Source organism: Suillus subalutaceus (assembly GCF_016647625.1).
Source record: "Suillus subalutaceus strain FC151 chromosome Unknown DFJ58scaffold_30, whole genome shotgun sequence".
NCBI lineage: Eukaryota > Fungi > Basidiomycota > Agaricomycetes > Boletales > Suillaceae > Suillus > Suillus subalutaceus.
Genome location: NW_024540279.1, coordinates 317879 through 342392, shown reverse-complemented (window position 1 = coordinate 342392; position 24514 = coordinate 317879). Strand labels below are relative to the sequence as shown.

At 48.1% G+C, this 24514-nt stretch overlaps 8 protein-coding genes across 8 annotated transcripts; 5 read left to right on the top strand and 3 right to left on the bottom strand.

The window, feature by feature from the left end:
- Positions 1-157: 157 nt before the first annotated feature.
- On the top strand, positions 158-404 carry DFJ58DRAFT_725893 (uncharacterized protein; the record flags this gene model as incomplete). Its single annotated transcript, XM_041385305.1, has 2 exons — positions 158-343; positions 393-404. 2 exons carry the CDS (start codon positions 158-160, stop codon positions 402-404), a joined length of 198 nt encoding a protein of 65 aa, XP_041246012.1.
- Positions 405-1718: 1314 nt separating this feature from the next.
- On the top strand, positions 1719-2496 carry DFJ58DRAFT_266778 (uncharacterized protein). Its single transcript, XM_041379556.1, has 4 exons — positions 1719-1898; positions 1953-1994; positions 2055-2292; positions 2349-2496. The coding sequence occupies exons 1-3, from the start codon at positions 1847-1849 to the stop codon at positions 2288-2290; spliced, it is 330 nt and encodes a 109-aa protein (XP_041246011.1). The 5' UTR covers positions 1719-1846; the 3' UTR covers positions 2291-2292; positions 2349-2496.
- A 1240-nt stretch (positions 2497-3736) lies between these two features.
- DFJ58DRAFT_266580 (uncharacterized protein) lies at positions 3737-9774 on the top strand. Its single transcript, XM_041379555.1, has 16 exons — positions 3737-3939; positions 4001-4125; positions 4172-4292; positions 4339-4828; positions 4886-5332; positions 5395-5679; positions 5735-5977; positions 6027-6330; positions 6382-6525; positions 6582-6727; positions 6775-6947; positions 6995-7105; positions 7157-7854; positions 7914-8456; positions 8507-9338; positions 9390-9774. The coding sequence occupies exons 1-16, from the start codon at positions 3842-3844 to the stop codon at positions 9643-9645; spliced, it is 5016 nt and encodes a 1671-aa protein (XP_041246010.1). The 5' UTR covers positions 3737-3841; the 3' UTR covers positions 9646-9774.
- Positions 9775-9909: 135 nt separating this feature from the next.
- Positions 9910-12759, top strand: DFJ58DRAFT_715521 (uncharacterized protein; the record flags this gene model as incomplete). The annotated part of the gene is made up of 15 exons (XM_041384135.1): positions 9910-10035; positions 10103-10169; positions 10219-10352; positions 10402-10483; positions 10533-10662; positions 10712-10829; positions 10882-11028; positions 11082-11327; positions 11377-11407; positions 11458-11894; positions 11951-12252; positions 12307-12361; positions 12419-12548; positions 12601-12712; positions 12738-12759. The coding sequence occupies 15 exons, from the start codon at positions 9910-9912 to the stop codon at positions 12757-12759; spliced, it is 2139 nt and encodes a 712-aa protein (XP_041246009.1).
- Positions 12760-12953: 194 nt separating this feature from the next.
- On the bottom strand, positions 12954-14611 carry DFJ58DRAFT_715520 (hinge domain of cleavage stimulation factor subunit 2-domain-containing protein; the record flags this gene model as incomplete). Its single annotated transcript, XM_041384134.1, has 8 exons — positions 12954-12986; positions 13044-13104; positions 13303-13496; positions 13554-13673; positions 13742-14106; positions 14292-14350; positions 14409-14458; positions 14507-14611. 8 exons carry the CDS (start codon positions 14609-14611, stop codon positions 12954-12956), a joined length of 987 nt encoding a protein of 328 aa, XP_041246008.1.
- A 780-nt stretch (positions 14612-15391) lies between these two features.
- DFJ58DRAFT_778159 (HSP20-like chaperone) lies at positions 15392-16549 on the top strand. The gene is made up of 4 exons (XM_041389602.1): positions 15392-15703; positions 15763-15994; positions 16048-16219; positions 16269-16549. Exons 1-3 carry the CDS (start codon positions 15528-15530, stop codon positions 16138-16140), a joined length of 501 nt encoding a protein of 166 aa, XP_041246007.1. The 5' UTR covers positions 15392-15527; the 3' UTR covers positions 16141-16219; positions 16269-16549.
- Positions 16550-19896: 3347 nt separating this feature from the next.
- Positions 19897-22699, bottom strand: DFJ58DRAFT_873525 (fungal-specific transcription factor domain-containing protein; the record flags this gene model as incomplete). The annotated part of the gene is made up of 10 exons (XM_041394372.1): positions 19897-20530; positions 20593-20724; positions 20776-20981; positions 21033-21242; positions 21298-21498; positions 21551-21560; positions 21620-22201; positions 22250-22261; positions 22315-22612; positions 22677-22699. The coding sequence occupies 10 exons, from the start codon at positions 22697-22699 to the stop codon at positions 20027-20029; spliced, it is 2178 nt and encodes a 725-aa protein (XP_041246006.1). The 3' UTR covers positions 19897-20026.
- On the bottom strand, positions 22591-23103 carry DFJ58DRAFT_778147 (uncharacterized protein). The gene is made up of 3 exons (XM_041389601.1): positions 22953-23103; positions 22865-22890; positions 22591-22811 (listed from the first exon to the last, which is right to left on the bottom strand). Exons 1-3 carry the CDS (start codon positions 23012-23014, stop codon positions 22705-22707), a joined length of 195 nt encoding a protein of 64 aa, XP_041246005.1. The 5' UTR covers positions 23015-23103; the 3' UTR covers positions 22591-22704.
- Between the last annotated feature and the right edge of the window lie 1411 nt (positions 23104-24514).

The following is a 24514-nucleotide window of genomic DNA, read 5'->3' as shown; positions in this document are numbered from 1 at the left end:
TCTTTTTGGCGGAGAAGCTACACAGGCAGGTACATTCCATGCTTTGCGACGCAATACCTTGGTACACCTCGCTTTTCATAGTAAGCAGGACCGCAAGCTGAATTCATTTTCTTGTTGGAATGTCATACTTCTGCCGTTGATGAGGAAACACCTGACGATGTTATTCACCTCGCTCGGGTTCAAGTGTGTCATTGGTACTCTGGGTAGTCGACGAGCTGTTACAAATCACGTCACCGAAGCCTTCCACGACCAGATGTTCAAGAATTTATGGGAGGAGATGCTTGACTGTACGAAGGCGGCCTCGGCACTCAACGTTCAACCATGCTATGCACTCGATGAAGAAGTAAGTTGCCGCTCGAGCAGAGAACTGTTTTGTTCATATGGGTGCGTAGTCCAAGGCGTAACAATTGGATATGGTACAGTTTTACTAGTTGGTGTTGGATTACCTTCATCTTCATTAGAATCACCCCTGATATTCATGTCTTTTTTATGATCCCTCCGAAGTATTGTTGTCCACCAGCGGATATATATCATGTTGGTCAAATGGAACCGAGACACAGTAAATGGAATGAAAAAGCCTTCCCAGGCCTACTAAGTATGTAATGGTAAAATCATCCTCATTGCCCTCGAACGCTTCCCTTATACTAACTGTGATTCTTTGCTCTTCCTCCTAGCACGTCACCCGACTGATTTTCAAACGAACTTTCGCCATGCACTTGCATGGTTGCTTCCATACTGAAAGGAGGTGCACGAACTTCAGTCAATCGTAACGAGTGAGAGACAAGCTTGTGCCAGCCATGACCGAGTTCATAGGTGCCGTGCCCCAACGGCCCTTCAGGACCACATTAACCTGTGTCTATGCTGGTCAGCTGAACTTATGTAGGAGATCTGCGAGTCGGAGATGGTATATTCACCTCCCCGCTTAGGAACTCGTCCCTCCCATTACCGATTGCCTCCAAGTACTGCCAGTGAGCGCTGAATCAACGTCTCGTTCTTTTCGAATTCGGTCAGGACTGGCGTTTTCTCCGTTCTATCGCAATTTCGTCACACTTATCATCAATTACGGATGAAACAGGCACTTTCAACGAATCACGCTAGATTCCATGATTGAATTAGCGACAGAAGCGGTGTCTGATATGCTTTATGCTACTTCTGACTTACCGACTAGCCTTGGATAAGCGAAGCCCAAAGCTAGAGCGTCTATCAGAGCGTCGCGAGGCAGACCTACGTTCTTAGCACCCACTGCCGTCACCCGTCTCCTAGGAATAAGAGTCTGTTAGCTAGGGTAAGAGGGACGCTAGAATGGCAGCGGTTTCGAGCCTGCGTCAGGGGGCTACCGCTACCCCAACCGCGCCGATCTCCTCCTTCTGTTTAGGATTATACTACTGAGCCTACTACATACCTAGTAGGAGTCCAGGCTCTGTCGCACGACTGCATCTGCGAAACGACGACCGGCCAGCTGCGTCCAGTAACCATGACCCACCGGCAGGGTAGTTTACGGTTGGCCCGGGGAGGGCCGAGGGCTAGTGGGGGGTAGGAAGCTTCAGGTCTGCAGACCTCGAGTCTCGCGACCTTCAGCACCCTACGCAGATTTTTGTGATTATGTGCTATATATTGTTATATATGTTCTTCTCAGAGATCCACCAGTTCACTGATGCTAGTACTAAGGGACCCTTTTTCGGTCGTTTCCGAATCGAACAGGGAATTTGGTGTCTGTGCAGAGACGATGCTGGAATCCAAGGCCTAATGCGCGATTAGTACGTATTGCTGTGTATGTAAGTACAAGTGTCCATCCCAGATCCCTCCACTTCCTATTTCCCTTTGTGCTCGATATAATATCTGCTTTATGTCCAACGACGCATCAGATAGCTGTCTGGCTGTGATATGCGCCTCCTGTTGTGGGTCAAACCGTTCTAATTGTGCATCTACTTTAAACTTGGACCAATAATTAGGCGCAATTATCACAACTTCACTCCAGCAATGGTGTGATACCCGTGAGTCTTCCTTGATCTGTGTCGTTCACATCGGTCATGACTGACACTGCATACACTTAGATGCATTGGGCGCTAATTGCAAATGTTGTGATGGCCCGCGCGGGTGCTGTAATAGTTGTTTCGAGTCGTCCTTGAACGAGGACAATTTTGAGAGACAACTCAGAGAAGACACGGAACGCAGAGAAGACACGGAACGCAGAGAGGCTGCTGCTCGACGACTTGTTGATGCTCAACCTGCGCCCACTAAAGGCATGAACTCGGAAGGCTCCACAGACAAGCCGGTCCCGTTGAAATGAGTGTAAGGCCGTGCTCTGCACTGCATAGTATCCAAAGCTGATTGTGAATCTCGTTCAGCCTATGACATCATCGTACCGCATGAGAACTCATAGCATTGAAAGTTGCGTACGTTCAATAGGATGCATGGCCTTGGGGAGATAAGCATGAACTTGCGGGCTAGACTTGGGAACATCCCCTCTCCTTCAATATGATAACGAATTGTGTTTTGCCTAGGCGATCTTCTGGCTGGGGTAGTACGTACTTAGTTAGAGTGTTAACGGGATAAGCAAACGTATACGTAATGATAACTCGGGCACTCTCAGGTTGCACTTGATTCTAGTTAGACGTTTTGTCCATTGCTTTACATTTATCGGTCATGCATATATTTGATGCAGGATGTTTGGGTTCTCTGTGCGGAGGCTGCTGTACGCCAAAATGTGTTCCACCAATTTGCATTCATTGACAAAAATACTTGCATAGGCAACGTACTACCAACAACTGCTCTAGGGTGCAACATAAGTTCGTTTTCACTAGTCCCATGTTGACTCCGGACTAAACTCATTGCTTGAACAGATGCGTTTGGCGCTAACGCCAGGTGCTGCGGTCCGCAAGGATGTTGCGGAGGTTGTTGCCGGGAATCTTTTGATGAAGATCATTTCGACGAGCAAATGAAAAGGGAGATGGAGCGGACGAAAGATACCAGCCAGCCTGTCGAAACTCAGCCCGGGCCATCTGTTAATATGACTGCAAACTTGACGGAGGGCGCGAGAGGAGGCCCTAACAATGCTTCACCAGCGCCACAACAATGATGACCGCAACATGGGCTCGGAAAGCGTGAGCAAGATACAGACACGCTGATCGGTTTTAACAGCTCGCGGGTGTATTTGAACTTTTGTACGTGGTGAACCTAGGAGGTACAGTAACTTGTCAGTGTCATGACATGTGCTGCCATTTGTCAAGGTTATACTAACTTACAGTGTCCAGTTTTCCAAACAGAATGCATTTCTGAACGTATAGACTTGGTATTTGCGGCCGATACGAACCTATAATCACAACAATTATATATAATCATCAGAAAGCGTTGGATTCGAGGCGCTACAATGATTCGTGAACTTGAAAGAGAAGCAATTCCCAAAACAGTACTCACAGTTTCGGAATTCGGACTTCGGAAGGACCTGCTGCCACTTCTCTGAGTCCTAGTGCATCCTTGCGTCATCTACTGTGTGGAACTCTACGCGGCACCTTCACTGACCAGTCGTCCTACAACTTGAACCTCACGGTTAACTTAGAACACAGAGAATCTACGCGTGTCTCCAACCTATTGCGTTACGACCGACTTTGCAATCATTATTCAATCTAACCCGACTCTCCATTGAATTGGATTCTTCGACAAGTCACGCAGGTGGACATTTGGACACATCGACAGAATACTGTACTCGAAATTATTCGGTCATCTAATTTGCAAATATAATACCAAAGCATACGAATCGAGCCTAGACACTGTATTGCAGCCCCTGGAGTCTGGACCGTCCGAGCCCACTTAATATTGATCAAGAAACTTGGGCATAGAGATGGGGAACGTGCAGTCAGGCTCCACACTTACACGGACAAGTGGAGCATTGGATTCATTTGTCACCGAATTGGGAGGAGACATCGTTTATGACAAGGGGTGAGTAGTCGTCGTCCTATACACTCCTCGCATGCGCGTCCACTCTTGCTCATTCCCGCAGACTCAATCAGGCGCGTTTCCTCAAGACCGTCAAATGTAGACACAGAAATGGATACCTTGTTGTCAAGATATTCATCAAACAAGATCCTGGAATTAGTCTCAGGACCTACCAAAGAAAGCTGAAGAGTATGTGATTTCAAGGCACAATGTGCAACCTGCTGAATTCGAGCAGCGGATAGGGAGGCTCTTCTGGACATCCCAAATGTCTACACCTATCAAACATTCCTTGAGACAGAGAAAGCGGGATATCTCATTCGTCAATGGGCCGCAAGTAATTTGTATGATCGTATAAGGTGCGACCCGAGACGCATGTCTTGGTTGTTATGCTCATTTGCATAGTACTCGGCCATTTCTCTCTCTCATTGAGAAAAAGTGGATTACTTACCAGCTTCTCACCGCACTCTCTCAAGCGCATCTGCACAAAACACCGCATGGAGATATCAAATCAACAAACATCCTGGTTACTTCGTCAAATTGGATCTACGTGACCGACTTCGCTGGGTCTTTGAAACCTACGCGGCTTCCTCTAGATGATCCTTCGGATTTCTCATTCTTCTTTGATACCAGTGGACGGCGGATTTGCTATGTCGCCCCAGAACGATTCTATAAGGTGGAGAAGGAGACAAGGAAAGCATGGGCAAATGAAGAAGGCGAAACAAAGGAGCCCATGGTGACTGAGGCGATGGATGTCTTTAGTCTGGGCTGTGTCATCGCGGAAGTATTTCTTGAGGGCGCATCCCTTTTCTCCCTCAGCCAGCTGTTCAAGTATCGTGAGGGAGAATACAGTGTGGAAGCTCAACTTTTGGCAATAGGTGACGAAGGTATACGAGTAAGTGACGACCAGTGCCAGGTTTCTTTGAAAGCTCACTTGTCTTCTATGATCTAGTCAATGATCAGACAGATGATTTCATTGAATCCTGCTGCACGACCTACCTTTGATATACTCCTAGCGGGTGCACGAGGGACCGTTTTGCCCGAGTGCTTTTACTCTTTCTTGCACGAATATATGGCTTCAGTTGGCGAGCGTCCTTCTTGCCTCCCTTTTCCCTCGTCATTCTCCGTGTCAAATACTCCTCCCTCCACCTATTTCCCAGCAGCCACTCCAAATGCAACGATCAAAGTACCAAGTAAAGAGACAGCAGCATCGGCTGCTGGCGCAACAGGGAATGACAGTGTACTTCCTGGTGATAGCGACCACAGATTGGAGCGAATTTGGGAGGAATATGGGAACGTGGACCCATACCTCCTTGACGACACAGACATCGAGAAGACTGTGATGGATGTCAAGGTTGAATTCGGTAATAATGTTGCTGGACCATCCAAACCTTTCCAGGTATATTTTGCATTTATCACCGAGCGAGCTGAAATTTATCCATCGACTTACATCGCTTGTAGGATGTCTTTCCTGTCTCTATGTACATTCCATCTCATTCCGCAAATCGGCATCCAACTCCTGCTGAAGATGGACCCGCGCTCATACTTCTCTCCCTCGTTTTAGCCAATATCCGCAACTGCCTTCTCCCTTCGTCTCGCCTCCGTGCTCTAGATATATTACTCGCTCTATCGACTCGGCTGACTGATGAGGCCAAGCTTGATCGGGCCGTGCCATACATTGTAGAGCTGTTGCGTGACGAGGCTGCAGTAGTCAGGACAGCAGCAGTGAGGACTCTGGTTCAGATTGTGCGTACTCTTTATGTTTTCAATTATGCTGTACTCACGAGTAAATTCGTTGCAGCTGACTCAAGTAAACGTCATCACTCCCTCGAATGCATCAATAGTGCCAGAGTATATCATTCCGAATGTGCGTTATCTTGTGCAAGACCCAGAGGTGTCGGTCCGGGCAATGTATGCGCAGTCCATTGCTCCCCTCGCTCAGACTGCCGACCGGTACCTCGAGATGGGCCAAGCCCTTAAAGCACACGGTGTTTCTCCTGGGATCAATGGTGACAGACAAGAATACGAGGAAATGCACTTCGAGGCAAGCCATACGAACATTGTTTTATCTCTTATCTAAATCTTGTTGATAGGTATCGTACGATGTCATGAAACAAGACCTCCTCCTTTCCATCCAGGAACAATTGTCAACGCTTCTCATGGATCCTTCTCCCATTGTTAAGAGAGCGGTGCTGCATAATATCAATGCGCTTTGCGTCTTTCTGGGCAGTCAAAGAACGAACGATGTCGTCTTGAGCCATATGATCACGTACTTGAACGACCGAGACTGGCTCCTTCGTCACGCGTTTTTTGAGAGCATCGTCGATGTCGCAGCATGTGCTGGAGGTAGGAGCCTAGATGAATATATTCTGCCGCTGATGGTGCAGGCACTTTCTGGTGAATTTAACTGCACTCATGCTGGAATGTTTCTAACACCTCTGGTTTCAGATGTGGAAGAAACCGTAGTAGCACGGGTACTCGCCGCCCTCACTAGCCTGTGCGAGTTGGGTCTGTTTCAGAAGATGCGCATTTGGGAGCTGATGAGTGCCACTCTCCCGTTTTTTTACCACCCCAATATTTGGATACGGCAGGGTATGGTTTTCACATCCTTTTGGTCCGCAAAAGACTCACAGTTTGTGCAACTTCAGGCGCAGCTTCCTTTATTGCGGCTGCAGCTAAATGTCTACCTCAAAGTGACGTCTGGTGTATCCTGTACCCTTCCTTGCGTCATCTGTTGCGTTCGGATGTGAAGGAGGTTGAAGAACAGAGTCTTTTGTCGGCAATGAAGTCACCGGTAAGCCGGATTTTCACAGACCTGGGTTCACTGCTCATGATTCGAAGTTGCCACGTCCCGTTTTTGATGGTGCTGTCCAATGGGCAATGAGGGCGGAGAAAACAACCTTTTGGAGGGCACCTCGTAGACCAGCATCGAAGGTGGAATCCCCGAGGGAAAGCATAGTTTCCATGAGAAAGGGGGGAAGCACGGCTGGTATTGGACGTAACAAGTCAGAAGAGTGAGTTCCTCGGTTTCAAGCCTCCGCGGGGCTAATATACACAAAAGAGATGAAGTGCAGTTGCTGAAACTGCAGAACCTTGGTATGACATCCGCCGATGAGGCGAAGCTCACGGCGATGCGGGATTACATCCTCAAGCTGGCTAATAATGCATCAAGGTTGGTTTTTCTTTTACTATCTGCTGGCTTCTTTGATCGAACTTGTGGTAGTTTCGCATCCAGACCAAGAATAGAACCAGAATTTGAAAGGAATCTTCGTTCGATGGGAGACGTTGAACTGCAGAAGTTATCTGTTGTTCCTCAGACAGTCTTCCTCAAGTCAAAGTCCTCTGCGTGCGATCTGACGCCCAGACCTTCTCGCTTGACATCCTATTCACGCAGGCCAGGTGACTTGCTAGGACGCCTCGGTACACCACACATAAGCAGGGCTTCCAGTGTCGACCATGGAGCAACTAATCCTGCACTGGAAGACCTAAAGCGGAGATTAGCTGCTATCAACGGCTCTTCGTCGTCACTCAACCTCACCGCTACTGCTCGGGAACGCCAGGCAGTACAATCCCCCTCTCTCCCGCCTTCGAACTCGCAGCCAGTAACTCTGGCGCTTCCTGCTCAGCCCGTGGGACATGATCGCCCGAGCAGCCCAACAGATTCGGTGGTGTCTACTACTAATTCGTCGACTATCCGAACTGCGCATCGGTTGCATGTCGGAAGTACAGATGGGCAGAAGGCTGCTCCTGCGGTTGGTTCATCTAATATGAATGCAGTAGGGTTGCTGGAGGCGCCATCTAAGATGCATGCGGAAGGTTCTCCCGAACAATCAGGAAGATCGTCACCAATTTCACTTGCTGGAACTGCAAGAGGTGTGACCCGACCCCGTATGGCCTCCATGCTCCCTATCTCGACCTATGGTATGTTGGAAACTATCATAGCTGCTCCCTGCTTACATGATTTCTGACATGGTTTGTAGATGGGCCGGAACCTGGCATCAACAATCTGCTCGAGAACATGTACTCGGACAACAACCGCGAGTTGCAGCATGACTTCGGTCCAAAGGTGCATGAAGGACCTGTTCGTCGACGCAATATAGCCAGACAAAGCTTTATTACGCGCGATAGCAGCAATCGGCGAACAGAAGCCACCCTCATAGCTCACCTCCAATCCCACACTGACTGCGTCACCGGCTTGGCTGTATCTCCGGATCATGCGTTCTTTGTTTCATGCTCAGATGACATGTCTGTCAAAGTATGGGACACGGCACGGCTGGAACGCAGTGTGACGAGTAAGCCTCGTTATACGTATAGCCAGCATCACGCGCGTGTCAAAAGCGTATGCATGCTGGAGGGTGTGCATTGTTTTGCTAGTGCAGCGGAAGACGGAAGCTTGCATGTCATCAGGGTGCACGTCAACCAAAGTGGGTCTTTGCCGAAGTATACCAAACTTCAAACCATTCGAGAATATCGGGTGGACTCGCCTGGCGAATATATTACATATATGATTCACTATAATTCAGGTAAGACTCCGTCTGATTCTAGCCTGCTTGGTGAAATAATGTTCTATCAGATGTCGCCTCAAATCTTGTCTTTGCAACAACACACTCTGTCATCACCATCTTGGACCTGCGAACCATGCGAGTCTTACAACATATGCAAAACCCGCGTCATTTTGGACCCATCACTTGTATGTGTCTAGATCGCAAACGCACGTGGATTCTCGTGGGCACTTCTATGGGTGTGCTCTCACTCTGGGACCGACGTTTTGGCCTGCTTATCAAGAGCTGGCAAGTCGGCAAGACTTCTGCGGGAAAATCTGCAAGAGTAAACCAATGCATCATCCATCCAACAAAAGGGAAAGGCAGTTGGGTAATGGTTGCCGTTGAGAGCTGGAAGGGTGGCCCGGAGTCTTCACCCATAAGCCTCGTCGAGGTCTGGGACATCAAAAATGGCGTTCTGGTGGAGAGCTATATGACAAGGACCACATCTACGCCAACAGAGTGTGTTCCTGAACCTGTGGAGCATTTAGCAGTGGAGGCCTCGCAGAGCCCAGCTGCCGCCATTGCTGCTCTTGTCAATGCTAGATACCCGGGTGGAACTGCGCACACCAATGCGAGCAAAAATGGAGGACCATCTCACGGCTATCAGCGTGATGAGGCACTTCCGGCACCCTCACATGATATTCGTGCAATCGTAGCTGGTGTCGATTTTGGACATTCCGCATTGCATAGGTCAGAAATCTTGGATTTGTCGGTTGATACTCCCGCGTCGAGCCGGAATTCTAGGGGGTTCATGGTGACAGGTTCGGAGGATAGAAGGATTAGACTGTGGGATCTCAGTAAACTCGAACGAACATCTGTGGTGGCTGGCCCAGAGTCAGAACATGACAGGCCATCGTACAGGTGAGGGACTGCCTGATTTACTAAAGATGTTTTGCTCACTATGACTTCAAGCACTGTACGAGCCGCAGATGGTTCGACGTACGTCAGTAACGTTGAGACTTGGGCACATTCGTCCAGCTCAGTTAGTCAGAGCAATCGACCTCCGCAAAGGATGTCGATGATTACTCACAACCAACAGAACCTTCTCAAGTCACATCAGGATATCGTGACGTGTCTGGCTTGCATTGATTCCCCATTTCGAGGAGGCATTGTGAGTGCTGACAGAGCAGGGGTGATCAAAGTGTGGAGGGTCGGAGGCACCGACTAGTACATGACCCGCTAGATCTTGTTTACGTGTTTCCCTGTACCTTGCATGCTATCTAGATTTTACCGTAGTGCTTGTTAATTTCACCCAAATTTCACCAAATTTGTCGTGAAGAGTGACTCGAAGAGCGCGCCTGATAGCATCATGCTAAAAACAGACTTGGTCCTGACTCGGATGCTCAGATTTCTGACTCGGGCTCCCCCATATCTAGCCCGTTGTAGCATCTACAGGTCACAAGTTAGTTTTCTTCGCGTTTATTCGACAGCCATGGCTACTCCAATCGCGTCTTCTTCGCAACCCGTCGCCCTCGACGGACCACACACTGGAAATGCAAAGAAACCAAAAGAGAAGAAGGATAAAGCGGCGGTAGCAGCGTCTCAGTATTCACTTGAAGTCAGCGATCTTCACAGATGTTCTTTAAACTTTGACTGACTTTATGAGTAGCTCCAACCACCGCCAGGGTTTTTTTGATCATCGCATCAAGTTGTTTGAAGAACTGTACGCAAAACACAATGAATTTGTGAAAGGTATGCATGTCATCTATCCCGAGATCAATTATCCTGATCACTGTTTCAGCTCAGCCTCGGGAGGAGATCGTCATCACGATGCCTGATGGTTCAGAGCGCAAGGGCACTAGTTGGGAGACTAGTCCCATGGATGTTGCAAAAGAAGTTTCAAAGAGTCTGTCGGAACGAATTGTGATCGCAAAGGTATGTGACTGCACTTATTGATATTTAGATTATGACATGATTCGTGCAGGTCAATGGTGGTCTATGGGACTTAGAACGACCATTGGAGGCTTCGTGCAAACTAGAATTATTAGACTTTGAACATCCAGAAGGTATGCAGGGATTTACACCGCCTTTGCACCTTGTGATTGATTATTGCAGGCAAGAGAGTCTTCTGGCATTCGTCGGCACATGTTTTGGGTGAAGCTGCTGAGCGGCATTACGGTTGTCACCTATGCATTGGACCCCCAACCGACGAAGGATTCTTCTACGAGATGGCTATCGAGGACAGGTAATCGGTCATAACTAATACTGTAATGGCCAAGTATTAACTTCAGCAGAGCCGTTACCAATGCAGATTACCCCGCTCTGGAGAAGCTTACAGAAAGTGCTGTCAAAGACAAGCAGAAATTCGAACGCCTCGTAGCGTCGAAAGAGGATTTACTGAAAATGTTCAGCGTATGTCCTTCGACATTTTCTAGAACACCCACCCATCTAATACCATCATTAGTACAACAAATACAAAAAGCACTTGATCGAGACCAAGATTCCAGACGGCACCTCCACCACTGTATATCGTTGTGGACCGATGATAGATCTCTGTATCGGCCCTCATATACCACACACCGGCAAGATCAAGGCATTCATGGTCACCAAGGCAAATATATAGTCCGGAATTCGCTCGATATCATTCTAACCCAGCCCTTGTAGAACTCTGCATCATATTTCCTGGGTGATGCAAACAACGACTCATTGCAACGCATCTACGGTATCTCGTTCCCAGATAAAAAGCAGTTGTCCGAGTACAAAGCATTCTTGGTCGAGGCTGCGAAACGGGATCACCGCAAGATCGCTCGGGAGCAAGAACTATTCTTCTTCAATGACCTCAGTCCTGGAAGCTGCTTCTTCCTCCCTCATGGTACTCGAATCTATAACACTCTAATTGAGTTGATGAGGGTGCGTTCAAGCTTGAAATAGTAGGAAGTTAAAACTGACATCAGCACAGTCCGAGTACTGGAAACGCGGATACCAAGAAGGTGAGTTTATAGATTATTCGAACGACATCTGGTGCTGAGCAATCGGTCAGTCATCTCTCCGAATATGTACAACTCAAAATTGTGGGAGACTTCTGGGCATTGGCAAAACTACAAGGACGACATGTTCATCCTTGACGTGGAGAAAGAGAAGTGGGCATTGAAACCTATGAACTGCCCAGGCCACTGCCTCATATTTGACTCCCGGGACCGAAGTTACAAGGAACTTCCAATTCGTATGGCTGAATTTGGTATCATACACCGAAACGAGGCTTCTGGCGCTCTTACTGGTCTCACTCGTGTTCGGCGGTTCGTGCAGGATGATACGCACGTGTTCTGCCTGCCCTCACAGATAGAAGATGAGATCAGTGCGCTATTTGATTTCATGCAGCATATCTATGGTCTTTTTGGTTTCGAGTTCCACCTTGAGCTATCCACTCGCCCTGACAATTACCTCGGCACCATTGAGGCTTGGAACACCGCGGAAGAGGTATGTTCCCCCCACAGCGCACCATAAGCGGTACACTTACCATCTCGGATGCATAGCAACTCACCAAAGCACTCGATAAGCAATATCCAGGTAAATGGGAAGTCAACCCTGGCGATGGTGCATTCTACGGCCCCAAGATTGACATCACTATCCGTGACGCCCTCCGCCGATCGTTCCAGTGTGCGACTATACAGCTCGATTTCCAACTCCCCGAGCGATTCGACTTGAAGTACCGCTCCGCGGACGAGATGACCAATCCTGATAAGCCCCCTTCACGTCCTGTCATGATTCATCGTGCGATTTTGGGAAGCTTAGAGCGCTTCATTGCGATCATCACGGAGCACTTTGCAGGAAAATGGTGAGTCCATGTTCTGTTTGTCTTCTTTTAACACTTGACTCATACCGAGTCAAGGCCGTTTTGGCTTTCACCCCGTCAAGTGCTTGTTATTCCTGTTGCTGTGCCGTATGTGAGTATACCCTGATAGAGCGTGACAATCCAATGCTGACACGTATCACTTTCACAGAAAGAATATGCCCAAGAGATAGCCACTCGTCTGGCCGATCTGGGTCTTTTTGCCGATGTCGATAACGGAGCAGACACTCTGCCGAAGAAGATCCGCAACGGTGAAATTGCACAATACAACTTCATCCTCGGTAAGAGAACCGCATTGTCCTGCTAGACATAGCATATTCACACACAACTCAGTGGTCGGGCAGGAAGAACTCGATAGCCGTTCGGTTAACGTACGAAACCGGGACGACGTCGGCACCAAGTCCAAAGGCGAGATGGCGCCAATCGTAGAGATTGAGCAAAAACTGTTGGCGCTGAAAGCAGTCACGGAGTCTCGCAAACAAGTTGGTGTAATAGTGAACGCAGTGTGTAGCAAATATGGAAGATAGGTAGTCAAAGAATGCGAAAGTGCATCGATCGGCGGTAATCGGCTAGACACAAGCTGTCGCACAGCATAGAACTTAGAAAGTAGCTATTTTTAGAATACTAAGATCTCATCTGACGCGCCGCGGTTCCGTAAGGTTCGAGACATACTCGTCAGACATCCACTACGCCGAGATACCTCCCAAAAATTGATTGCGCTTTCACCCGGAGCAGGTGAGTGAAGATGTCCAAATGTAGACTCGTAACAAACATACCAAGTTCTGGATCGCTTCTCGTTCAGAAGGTGGCAAGCCATTGATCTGGTCTGGAGTTAAGCTGAGTACCTGCATTAGCATTTGCTGTACATCCAGACACATGAGTTAAACATCTAGATCAGGCAAGGCAGATCAGAACAGACCCTTTGACCCGGATCAATATTTAAGTCGGGCATCGGAGCCGAGTGGGGCGGGGGGTGCTGCGTGTGGTGGAGGCCGATACCAAGATTGTTGCTGCGGTGGAGCTGGCATGTGCGACGGGGGCTGTTGGTGCGGGTAGATGCTCGGTGGAGCAGTTGACGCCGGCGGGGGGGCGGACATTGGCGGAGGCATGTGCGGTTGAGGCTGGTGCATGGGTGGAGGCTGCTGGTATTGTTGCATTGGGTGGTGGGGCTGTTGAGAAATTCCTGGACCTGGGGGAGCTCCACTACCCGCAGTTGCTTGGAGCATGCGCTGTGCAATTGCCATTTTGCTCGACGGTCACTCCACACCGAAATTAAGAGAACACACCTGAAGAACACTCTGGTCTACTATTTTGTTCAGTAGCAATGCTTGGAATAATGCATACGCATACTGCGGATGCGCAACAAGTAGTGCCCTTGCTTGATCCGGGTGGGTGATTACAAAAGCCTACACAAACAAGATCCGCACACACATCAACAATTCTGTATCACTCGCCGGTGCGAACCGCAGCACACCTTCATCTGGGCAAGCACTTCGACCAACTGAGCTGGGCTCATAGTTGCAAGTGTCTGACTGATGGTATCTAATGCAGTCGACCCAGGAACTATGGGAACACCGGGTGGCAAACTTGACAAGAAAGAATTTGACTCTTGAGATTTGGGTTGATCGCGAGGATTATCAAATCGGTCGCGGTCGCGGTCTTGGTGCTCACGGTGATCACGCCAGCGGCCTCTTGGATCACTCCCATCGAGCAGCTCGCCTCGCACAGTGGTCTTGCCTTCAAGGAAGGGGTCGGAGTCCGCGAGGTCAATTCGTAAAGGGCGGCCACCGACGTCGGCATTATTGAGGTTCCGCACAGCAGATGCAGCGGTTTCATGATCTTCAAGGCACAATGCGAAAACACAAGTTTGAGTCCGTGTGTACCGGTACGGGTAACACCAAATGACAAGGTGAATCGAGAGAGACGCGTTGAGAGGCACAGATTAGGCGGGATTGCGAAAAACAGCCGGTTTGAAGTCAGACATGCATCAAAGTGTACATCAAGGAAAAATGAATTGGATGTACCAGCAAATTCACAAAAGCCATAACCTCTAGGTTTCCCTGTCTCTCTGTCAAAGACCAGTCTAAAAAAAGCATTGACGTGAGCTGATGCTGTAGGCTATGGAGAGCATAGAGACGGACCTAAATCCTACAACTTGACCGACCGACTTAAAGACATCGATGAGTTGTTCCTGTACAAGAGGTTATGTCGGAATGGTATGACATGAAGGATAAATAACTTTCCTCCCCCATGTTGTAGGGGACATTTCCCACTGCAGGGAAGAACTCGTTAGTAAAAGCATTGCGACATTCAGTGTGCACATACCGAAGACGACCTTACTCATTTCGAGACTCTGAAGAAAGCTATGTAGATTTGAGATGCTACCAGAACGGTGTCGAAAGTTCGTGACTTAAGCCGCTAAGCGCTCACAATTATTTCGGACAAACGGTCACGGGATGTGTGACATTGTGACATCTCATGACAAAGAGAGAATTTTTGTATTTGTCACTATACCGTAATATTTAACCCGGGCGAACCCGGGCTTTCCAGCTGGGGGCACCGGCCAGGAGCGGCCAGGCTACTAATCTGTTTCTTGGATACTCTCGAGCTCAAGTACTGAATATCCTATCTCGTGTTCTCGATACAAGACTCGCGAGTCGAATGTAGAACTAATTAAAGAAAGAACAAGGTCTAGATGCGGTGGCCTATGCCATGGCTGTGTTGGGTGAATATAAGGTGTAGGATAATACGAATGACCGAGGGGCCCGCGTTTAATCTCATGAGCAACTTAGTTACTTATGATGAATAACTTGGCTGATTCATATCTGTTTCTCGGAGTCCAGCCTCCGAGACTCATGAGTAAGACGCATGACTCGATGTTGCCGCTCTGTATCATGGAGTCATGGCCCGGGTGACTCAGTCACTGCAGCCTTGCCGATGGATTTTCAGTCGATGGACCTTGATGTCGGACCTCGTTAATATTAATCGTTCACGGATCACCGCAACTTGGGGAAACCGACTCGGGATCTCGAACTCAAGTCGGACTCAGATCGACTCCTTCTTACGTAGATCTGCGGATCATAGCCTTTTGGTGCTGTGGAGTCAGCTATGCCATGATGCGGAGTGCACAGCATCCGCGGCCGGAGATCGAGGCAGCATAATATTATAGTTATTACGCCGATGGGAACGGCATCTTGCGACATATAAAGAGTCGAAGTGAGACTGCAAAATCAGACCGACAATACTCGCTACATATATACATGACAGTCACCACTTCTACTCGTCGCAAGCTGTCTTCTCACTCCGGAAACACCGACGAACAATTCCAAGCCTTGGATCGCGCCTTGGCAAGGAGATATGTCTTTCGTCTGCTTCACGAACAACGGTTGCGTAGAATCCAAGAGCAACCTCAAAGCGACGTGATATTCAGACCAAGGTAATTACATTGAATGTACACTAATCGCAAACATCTCTTCTGACATTATCATAATTTAGAGTGGAAATATGTGATGACCCATCTTCCTCACGTATCACTGCCACGCTTGAACTTCCTGGCATGAAAGCAGACGATGTGCGAGTCACACTGGAGCGCGATAGCCTTCTCGCTATTTCGGGCGAACGCGTGTCTAAAGCACCTTCCGATCAGCCCACGTCTGTCACCTTTCCTGTGAAGGAGATCAAGTACGGAAAGTTTCTTCGTACACTGGATGTTCCATCCGGTACAATGGTGAGTTCTATGGATTCATAGCTTGTTCATTGCTTATGATCCTATTCATCCAGATGAGTACCATATCAGCGGCAATGAGTGATGGCATGCTGCTTGTATCATGGCCACGTTCTCCTCCTGGCGTCAGAACTCGTTCTCCGCAGTGATCGTTCTGCCACGCTGTAGCATCATGTTGCACCTTATCTATTCTCTTGGACCACTCTCCCAGCTCCTATATTATGATTTGTATGCTATGCACAACTTATAATCCTAGACGGATTTCTGATTAATACAGGGCATAGGGGTTAATCGTTACTATAAAAATACTACTCTTATCTTGCTTCTTGCTGCACTTTTGATTGCCGTCTCATCATGACTCGTGGTCTTATAGTACATACCCGTAGCTAGAATCATCGTTCCTGTGTTGTATGATAACACTGGAGGCGCTTCGCTGGCACTTCACGTACTCGTTTGTGGCAGATTCACACTAACCATGTATCAGTACAACTTTTGGGTTTTATCCACTTTGAGAGAACAATGGAAATGTATGGGATGAGTCAGTATGACTCTGCTTAATTTCACAAGACTGCGCTTTGCTAACGGCGAATGCACATCTGACGGCTTCCGTCACAGGCCGTCCCTCAATATAGCTACCACTTACATTCATGGGTCCTGCATCACAACCAAAATTTAGTCGAATTCAGTGTACTGCTGCGATTACCGGTGCGCACGAAGGAAAGCTAGTAAGCAATGATTAAGCTCGGAGGCGAATGAGAGTTCGGTGAGTGTTTGCGGCGTAAATGTCGCAGAGCCATTGAAATTAAAATATCATTCCTATGAGCCTGTGCTTTTAGTCAAGATGAACTGAGTGTCAGGTTTTTACCCGACGCTAGTGCAATTAAACACCATTCATTGGTTCTCCGCAGCATGTGCTACAGCGTCGGTATTGCTCGTTGAGTTGGGTGTGTTGTACCGATAAGTCCAAGCACTATAATAAAGCGAAGAGGGGCTGCCGGTGCCCTTTCGCTGACGCGTACAAATCGGGTGTTATTAGCATGACTCAAGGGATATAGCGGTGTAAGGCTCAGGCTTACGCACCGCACATCAATTCATTTTCTCCTGTGGCCATCTGCAACCGCTGACTCGAACAATTAAATCCATCTACTGGATATAGTCTGTGAAAAGAACTCCTAAATGTCTGGTCTGTCAGCAATTGGAAATATCCTTAAGTTCCAGACACACGCTCGCCTGCCAGAACGAGTCTCGTTGGATGTTTCGCCGTAAAATATTGCCATTGGAGGGAGCACGGCACCGAAATGACTCCAGTGCCATACTTAACTATAAGCGTAACATGAACGAACTCATTGCGCTGTAACTTTGATTAGTAGGGTGTCCACTAATCAGCACGCCATCCAAGACGGAGTGGAATGCATTATACAACCCGGAACTGCCTCCCGTCAGCTGCGGAAATGAATGCTTTGCATAGAGTGGGCAGAACGCACAATTTTATCTGGACTGCATCATCCTGTGCTTGTGCAAGCGCGTTGACGCCTTTACCACGGAGACATGTCATTTGCTGCGCCACAGAACCCGTTCCACACCCTACATACGATGCGTAGAACTGGAAGAGTGGCTGTTAAATGGGCGTCAGAATCTTTGGGCGCTCAAAGCTCAGCGCTCAGCGCTCATCCAGTCAGCGCGCTTAGCATTACCGTGCGGAGCACAATGTTGCGTGACGTGCAGATTCAAAATAACACCAAAGAAATCTGACTCGTTATGGTATCAAAGGCAACCTGACACAGTGAGAAAACAGACGTCATAATGAAATCCGGAATATACCATTCTCACGGGCGTCTAGTCCCGGCCAGCACTCCCTACATAGACTCGCGACCAGCCTGGCGTATATCTCAAATCGACGCATAGTCAAACTGGTTACGAGTCTAGTCCCTACACACTATCGAAAAGGTCAGTCGCTATCCGCATACTAGATATCGAGACTGACCAATTACGTTGCAAACAAAGCTGAGATTTCATCCGCGGAGCCTTGATTCTCAACGAACATCATACACACTAGACTGGTGACCAGCCCCTCTATGAGGCAAACCGTCGATGCCTCATAGAGGGGCTGGTCACCAGTCTACATACACACTCCACACTGTCATACTAGATATTCAATAAAAGCTATTCAGTGGTCTACAGCTCCGAGATCTGTTCTGAATATCGTGCACACCTCGTAAACCTAAAAAGGCAATCGCTCCGCACGGTCACAAGTCGGCACCGCCGACCTAGTACCTGTTGTTGTTCAGGGGTGGGAAAGGGCATCCTGAAGACAGCTGCACGATAGCAGCTCTCGCTGGCAATCACGCGCACGTGTAGCTCCACAGAGCTACTGCCCGCGCTTTGATAGTTGATGGTCTTCGGTCGCTACCGAATTTGCCAATGTACAACTCGACCCATTTGAGTGTTCGACCTGATCCTTGAACCCCGTAATGAAGTCCCCGTTCGGTGAGTGGTTAAGAAGCCGAAAGAATCGAGACGGTAATAAACAGACACGATGATAACATTCGGACTTCTGATTGATCCAGCTATCAAAGGGCTAGTTCGTGGATTTCGATTTCTACGAATATAACCTGTCGCAACGATGAGTAAATATGTACGGCCGTCCTTGTCGCTTGAGAACGCGACTTACCTCCGCCATGAATCTAGGCCAGTACAGGCGCTACACAGACCCATTAGAGTAGTGAGAAAATAGTTGGACATTTGAAACGGCCTTCTTTCGAAGGCACCGCAGGGTGAGTAAATGTTTGACTTTTAAGTCGTCCTCTTGTCCTGCTCTTCCTACATCTACAACTGGACCACGGCCCGAGTCAGTAAAAATATTTAACTTAGTTGAAGACAATCACGAGTACAACCGTGACCCGTTGTCCTCCGGGTACAAAAGTCAGGGTGGTAGGTTGCATCGACCACTAGCTGCTTCCTCGTTCAAACTGTTCTCTTCATACAGACACGTAATGTTCAGACGGACAATTGCACGGAAGCGCAGGTCGCCTACAGGGGACTCGGCACACGGTATCCCAAGGCGTACCACCGTATTTAGGTATATCTGTTTCCTGAGATACGTCGCATACACCAGATCGACTATGGGCACATTGGAGGTCTGCGCAAGTGCGCCATTTAATAAGGCAAAGTTCGGAAACGTGAATATTGCGCTAGGCGCTCTTCAGTGGAGGAGATCGGAGAGTCATCCCCCTTTGCAAGCGCTGTTTTTAACCCGCCTTCTGCGGAATGGTCCATTATTCCGCGGGAAGTCGCCAGTAAATAAATAACCAGAGCAGCTATCGAATATGGTGAGGATTCGTACGTACGGTGAACCGCTGGGCTCATAGTACTTCGAAAGTCGTTTCAGTACACCGAGGATAGTGAAAGATCACCCTGCTTTCGACTGTACATAATATTACGATGGGTGTCAGGACATAAGTTTCGAAGGGGTTCGCGGTAACGAAGAAGTCGATGGTAAAGCGGCAAAGCTAGCCGCAGAGAGTCAGTAAAACAAAAGCCATCACAAGATTCGCAACCACGTCTCACATTATCTCCGCGGACCGCCACAGGTACACGGTCACCTTCCTCTCAACAAACACCCGTACCGATCGGGAAAGCTGCATCCCCCCTTACAATTGTCCCCAATCCGGAGGGGGCAGTGTATCATTCCTGTTCGGCTGCTTTCCAATGCGCAGTGCATAACATAGCGTCCAAACGCCCTGGGACACAGACTTTGAAGTCGTACAATATGTAAACGTCTTGGCGTTGTTCATTGAGAAATTACAGTTACCGTGCTCACCGTATCAAGGACTTCAGGGAACCGAGATCCACGACCTTCCTTCTCCAACTCCAACTGGCTGGACACTGACATCATATATACATAATGATAGAAGTAATGAAAGGCTTAGCTTGCTATAATGTACGAACACATTAAAAATGAACATGCCAAATCAGCGATATAGTTACAGTACTTGAATCAATCGCATCGCACGAACAGGTGCAATCAGCAATCGCTCAACGAGCTTGTGGACCGAGATGGGAATATCCTAGAGGAAGAGATGCATCATATACAAAGGAAGACCACTTGTCATCCAACATCAAATCCCCTTGCTGTCCTTGTTGGAGACCGTGAAGCGAGGGAGCGCACAGAGAACGAGAGTATGATGGCCCAGGGATCTCCGGGTGAAAAAATTCCAACTCAGGCAGCCCGACCGCCCCTTCCCCAAGTGCAGAGTCTCGAATCACGGGGATGTTAATAAGATGCGACTGATAATCGTTCCGTTGGTTTGGGGAACTATTTTGAGTCGCTGTGGAACTCGCAAGTTGGATTGGATGTTGGGGAGACCATGAAACGTTCTTGGAAAGTTTTGTTACTAGTAGTGTCCGACCGCCAAACACCTCTAATTCGTCGGGTTCATCCTCCGATCCAGAAGACCTTGAAGGTGGTTTGTGGCTGGCGTGTTGAAGGGGGTCCATCCTCGCATGGACCGCTTTTTGATAGAGCCGAAGTAAAATTGGCTTCAGAGGCGTGTTAGTGAGCTCTGGCAACTGACAGATAGATACCCTTGCTAGAAACTCACCAGCGCTTTTTTGGCGCGACTACAAGTCTGCGCCGCATTGCGATATAATGAACACGCCTTTTCTAGTTGGTCAAATGGGTCCGGGTCCAATTTTATGCCGAGTCTTCGGATGGCGACGGTGCCAACGATAACCTCAACAAATCATTGTCAGCACAACCCGCTAAAAAACATAGATTCGCGTACTGCTGATGAGAATGTATGGGACCATATTCGCCACATTCGGGAACACAACATGGGCTGTAGCTCGAATGTGTCGATAGTTACTGCGATCAGTGCACAGGCACATTGGTAGGCAACCATGAATGATCGGCCTACAGGGCTTCTAAGAGGATCTGAAGGAAAGTCACCCATGGCCTGTGCAAAGAAACCTCTGTGCAAGAACATGAGCGCTTCATTTCAAGTCAGTTAATAGGAATATGTGAAACCACTGCGACACGCACTGAACTCTCTGTAACGTGATTGAGCAAAGGTACGCATGTCTGTGGGCTCACGGTCGGAATGAGGTGAATGCGGAGATACAGGCACAGAAAATTCCCGTATTTTACGATCCAACTCGAGGATGGTTTGGTAGTTAGGTGGCTTTACAGCCTGAGTCGCTTCAACGACTGGTGCTAGGCACTCCGCTGTGAACCGAGAACTCCAGCTGCCAACTTTGCAATGGATTAGAGCTCTTTCCCACGTAGTTATGTGGCGAAATGACCTTACATGTAATAGGGATTTCTCCCAACCGGTACGTAGCTTCGTCAAATTCACCCGGGATTTTACAGTCAACCACAGCTGGCATAATCGCGGGAGGGCGTCCAATGGTCAGGCTTTGCCAGAGAGTTTGAGAAAAGAGAGCCCAGAAATATGAGCGGCGTTCGTAGGCTTCTCTCCCCTCAAAACCCCATCGTGAAGGATCATTATCTACATAGTGACATTAGCCACGTATCAATGGTTGCCTTGTGACATAACATACGGAACCCAATCTAATGATGCTCGTCAGAGGTCTGTCTGATGATTGTGACGTCTGTAGCTCGAAACTAACCTGAAGTGCGACTTGACCAGCAAGGTTGAGAAAAGAATAACAAAGCTCCGCGTTGCTCTCGACGCCACTCATGCCGTAGTACATACTCATAAGATGCAATACCTTAATCGTGACAATAGACCGCTTCGAAAATATAGATTGCAAACCCAAGGCAGCGCGCGCCAGTTTTTGATAGTGACGAGCTTCGGAATTATACGGGGGAAGGGCGGGATCAAACAAAGCTCCGACCGCTAGTACACTGAATAGCAAGGCCAGGTCGTGTGGTCCGTAATGTGGCTGCTTCGATGATTTTATCCCCAGCCTGTATATCAATGGGATGAGGTCGTCAATAATTTGCTGTCGCGAAACTATTTGGAACGTCCATGAGAGAGACTTTAGGAAAGTCTCACATAACGAAACAGCGCGCCGGATATCCGGTAGGTAGGATTCTATTGTCTCTCGCAAGTGTTCTTTGGGGAGCCCTGGGGGAGGGAAAGGGAAGGCATGGTCAAGCTTGCTGATGTGAGGTGGCAGGTAATCAACCTCGATTTCTTGTGTTTCGGACAATGATGTCGGAGTTTCAGGGATAATTCGTTTTCCAGTCTGTGATCATTGTTGGCTAGATGTTCTAGAAGAGTGAATAAGACAAACCAGCAATAAACTCTAAAGCTCAAGTAAGTGTCTTAACGTGCCACGGGCAAACGTCTGTTCCGCACCTCAGAACCTCCGGAAGGTCCGAAAAAACGAGTAGTACCAGATTCTGGGTCACCATCAAGGTGCAAAGTGCCTAAGGCATCTATCAGACCTTGTGAGTTGGATTCTGCCATCGTAGGTGTGGTATCGACGCTACTCCCACTATCAGCCTCTTCATTTGACCATATTTTGGTCAGCAATGGGTGTGGCTGAGTAGAAGTATTAACCTGCAGGATTGCAAGAGCGTCCTCGAGTGAGCGCATTCGCTCTTCCAGCTTGATGGCCTTGTGACGTAGATATTCTTCAGCGACACCAACGAAGCTTATGGGGAAAATGACATCTTCAGAACTTGGTGCACTTGTGCATGTGGCGGCACCATACTTACCGACTACCTTTTCCTGGAGGCATCGTGCCTATGCATTATTTGTATGAAAGATTTGAATGTTCGACGTCATGAATGAATTCTTACCATTAGGGCAAAGCATACTGCATCCTCTTTTGACGCAAGTAGAGCATGGCACTATGGGTACGATCAGTCCGATGTCCAGGACAACTTTAAAGTAAGAGATTTACCTTGCCTGTCACATCGGGCTTTCAGTCTGATGGATTATCATATAAAGTAAATATCCCGACAAAGAGGTAAATGTGATGGAAAACATACCTACGACACTCTGCGCATGCTATCTCGCCTCTTGTCCGCTGTCTTTCCTTGCTGCTGCTCATCACAAAGGAATTGAAACCAGCGTCGGAGTTTTGACTAGTCCCTATTCAAAATGTCGTGGTTTAAATGGGATCCAGATGCGGAGCATTAATTGTTAAAAATAGTATCAAATCCTTGGCGAATTCAAAACGGTGACCTGAATTCGAAGATTGTTATTGAGTTCTCGGGTACTGTAATTACGAATTATTATGGCATGAAGGGTTAAAGTTCGTATCCTATATTTATCACATGATACAGGTTACTCGGCAAATCATTTTAGCGACCACGATGAAAGTTTCACCCGCATTAGTAGTACTGTGTTCAGGGATTCAGACTTCCAATGAGATCTTCATATCAATTGGATCTCTCTCAATATCAGAGTAGGACAAGCTTGTCATAAACCCTATCTTAGTTAGTAGAAAATGATGCAGCTAACAGTAAGTATTGCCGGACCCGAAATCATGGTGGCGGCTATTACCGAACCTTCAAGTTTCCTGGGCAGGTCGGAAACACGCATGGTCCTCATGGACAAGAATAGAACCTCCGCTCTCCTGCGCTCCACTCTTTTTGCTGGCACCATCAGATTGGTGAATACCAGTGACCACTCCCCTGGAGGTTACAGGCACTCCGTGAGATTAAAGCCACTGCCTGCTTCATGGATCCATTGTGCTATATTGAGAATGCAACCTATGATACAATAACCCACGAGGCTTTGATATCCCTATAGCTAGTAAGTAGTTACTAATCGCCTTCAACCTATCCCCTTACGACAGCCAATATGAATATGATGCTGTTACCACCAATTGGACTTTGAAGGGCACTGACCCGAGTCGTTCGTTGTTAATTTTTGAATGGCCACTACAGAGCGATGCTTCCTGCTATTTTGTTACTCGCGGAAATGTTCTTTGACCCACTCACGATCACCGTGACTGAGCTATGAATTATTGACTCGGAAACAGCATACTAGTAGCGCCACATTGCCACAGTGAACATTCACGCGAACATCGCGACGCGCGCTCTGAAGAAACTTCCGGCGGTCATCGTGCCACTCCTGTCATTACGATTACTTACTCAATGTAAACTTCAAGTCAATATCACTATGCCCATCTAGAACAAAGTCGAGGCAGTCCAAAAGCGCTTGAGTCCAAACTTCAAACATGTTTTTGGACTTATCTTTACACAACTTGCTCCAAGCGAGCCAAAATTCCGGGAACTGTCACGGTATCTGGGCGTCCGTCGAGTCCTCCACGGACCAGAGGTAGCCTGTGTGTTACAATTTCAATAGAGATCAATCGTGATCACTTGAGCTGTTGCTGATTGACAGATTTGAAGTAAATACACACCGGAACTTCTGGACCACTGGGGATAGCATATTAATACTGTAGGGCGTTGGTCAAGGTTTTGACCATGATCGTGATTTGATTTGAGTGCCGGCGAGTCAGCGACAATAGATTAAAATAATATTTTTTCAGTCGTGGTTCAAGACTGCGGCCAGGGCGAGTGTAAAAAAATTATATTCTATC

Coding starts and splice junctions, on each gene's coding strand:
- DFJ58DRAFT_266778 (XM_041379556.1), top strand. CDS start 1,847: ATGTCCAACGACGCATCAGATAGCTGTCTGGCTGTGATATGCGCCTCC. Junction 1,899..1,952: donor TGTGATATGCGCCTCCTGTT/GTGGGTCAAACC, acceptor ACCAATAATTAG/GCGCAATTATCACAACTTCA. Junction 1,995..2,054: donor CCAGCAATGGTGTGATACCC/GTGAGTCTTCCT, acceptor GCATACACTTAG/ATGCATTGGGCGCTAATTGC.
- DFJ58DRAFT_266580 (XM_041379555.1), top strand. CDS start 3,842: ATGGGGAACGTGCAGTCAGGCTCCACACTTACACGGACAAGTGGAGCA. Junction 6,728..6,774: donor TGTCGGCAATGAAGTCACCG/GTAAGCCGGATT, acceptor CATGATTCGAAG/TTGCCACGTCCCGTTTTTGA. Junction 7,855..7,913: donor GCTCCCTATCTCGACCTATG/GTATGTTGGAAA, acceptor CATGGTTTGTAG/ATGGGCCGGAACCTGGCATC.
- DFJ58DRAFT_778159 (XM_041389602.1), top strand. CDS start 15,528: ATGACAGTCACCACTTCTACTCGTCGCAAGCTGTCTTCTCACTCCGGA. Junction 15,704..15,762: donor GACGTGATATTCAGACCAAG/GTAATTACATTG, acceptor ATCATAATTTAG/AGTGGAAATATGTGATGACC. Junction 15,995..16,047: donor ATGTTCCATCCGGTACAATG/GTGAGTTCTATG, acceptor CTATTCATCCAG/ATGAGTACCATATCAGCGGC.
- DFJ58DRAFT_778147 (XM_041389601.1), bottom strand. CDS start 23,014: ATGAGCAGCAGCAAGGAAAGACAGCGGACAAGAGGCGAGATAGCATGC. Junction 22,891..22,952: donor GCATGCGCAGAGTGTCGTAG/GTATGTTTTCCA, acceptor ATAATCCATCAG/ACTGAAAGCCCGATGTGACA. Junction 22,812..22,864: donor AGCCCGATGTGACAGGCAAG/GTAAATCTCTTA, acceptor TCGTACCCATAG/TGCCATGCTCTACTTGCGTC.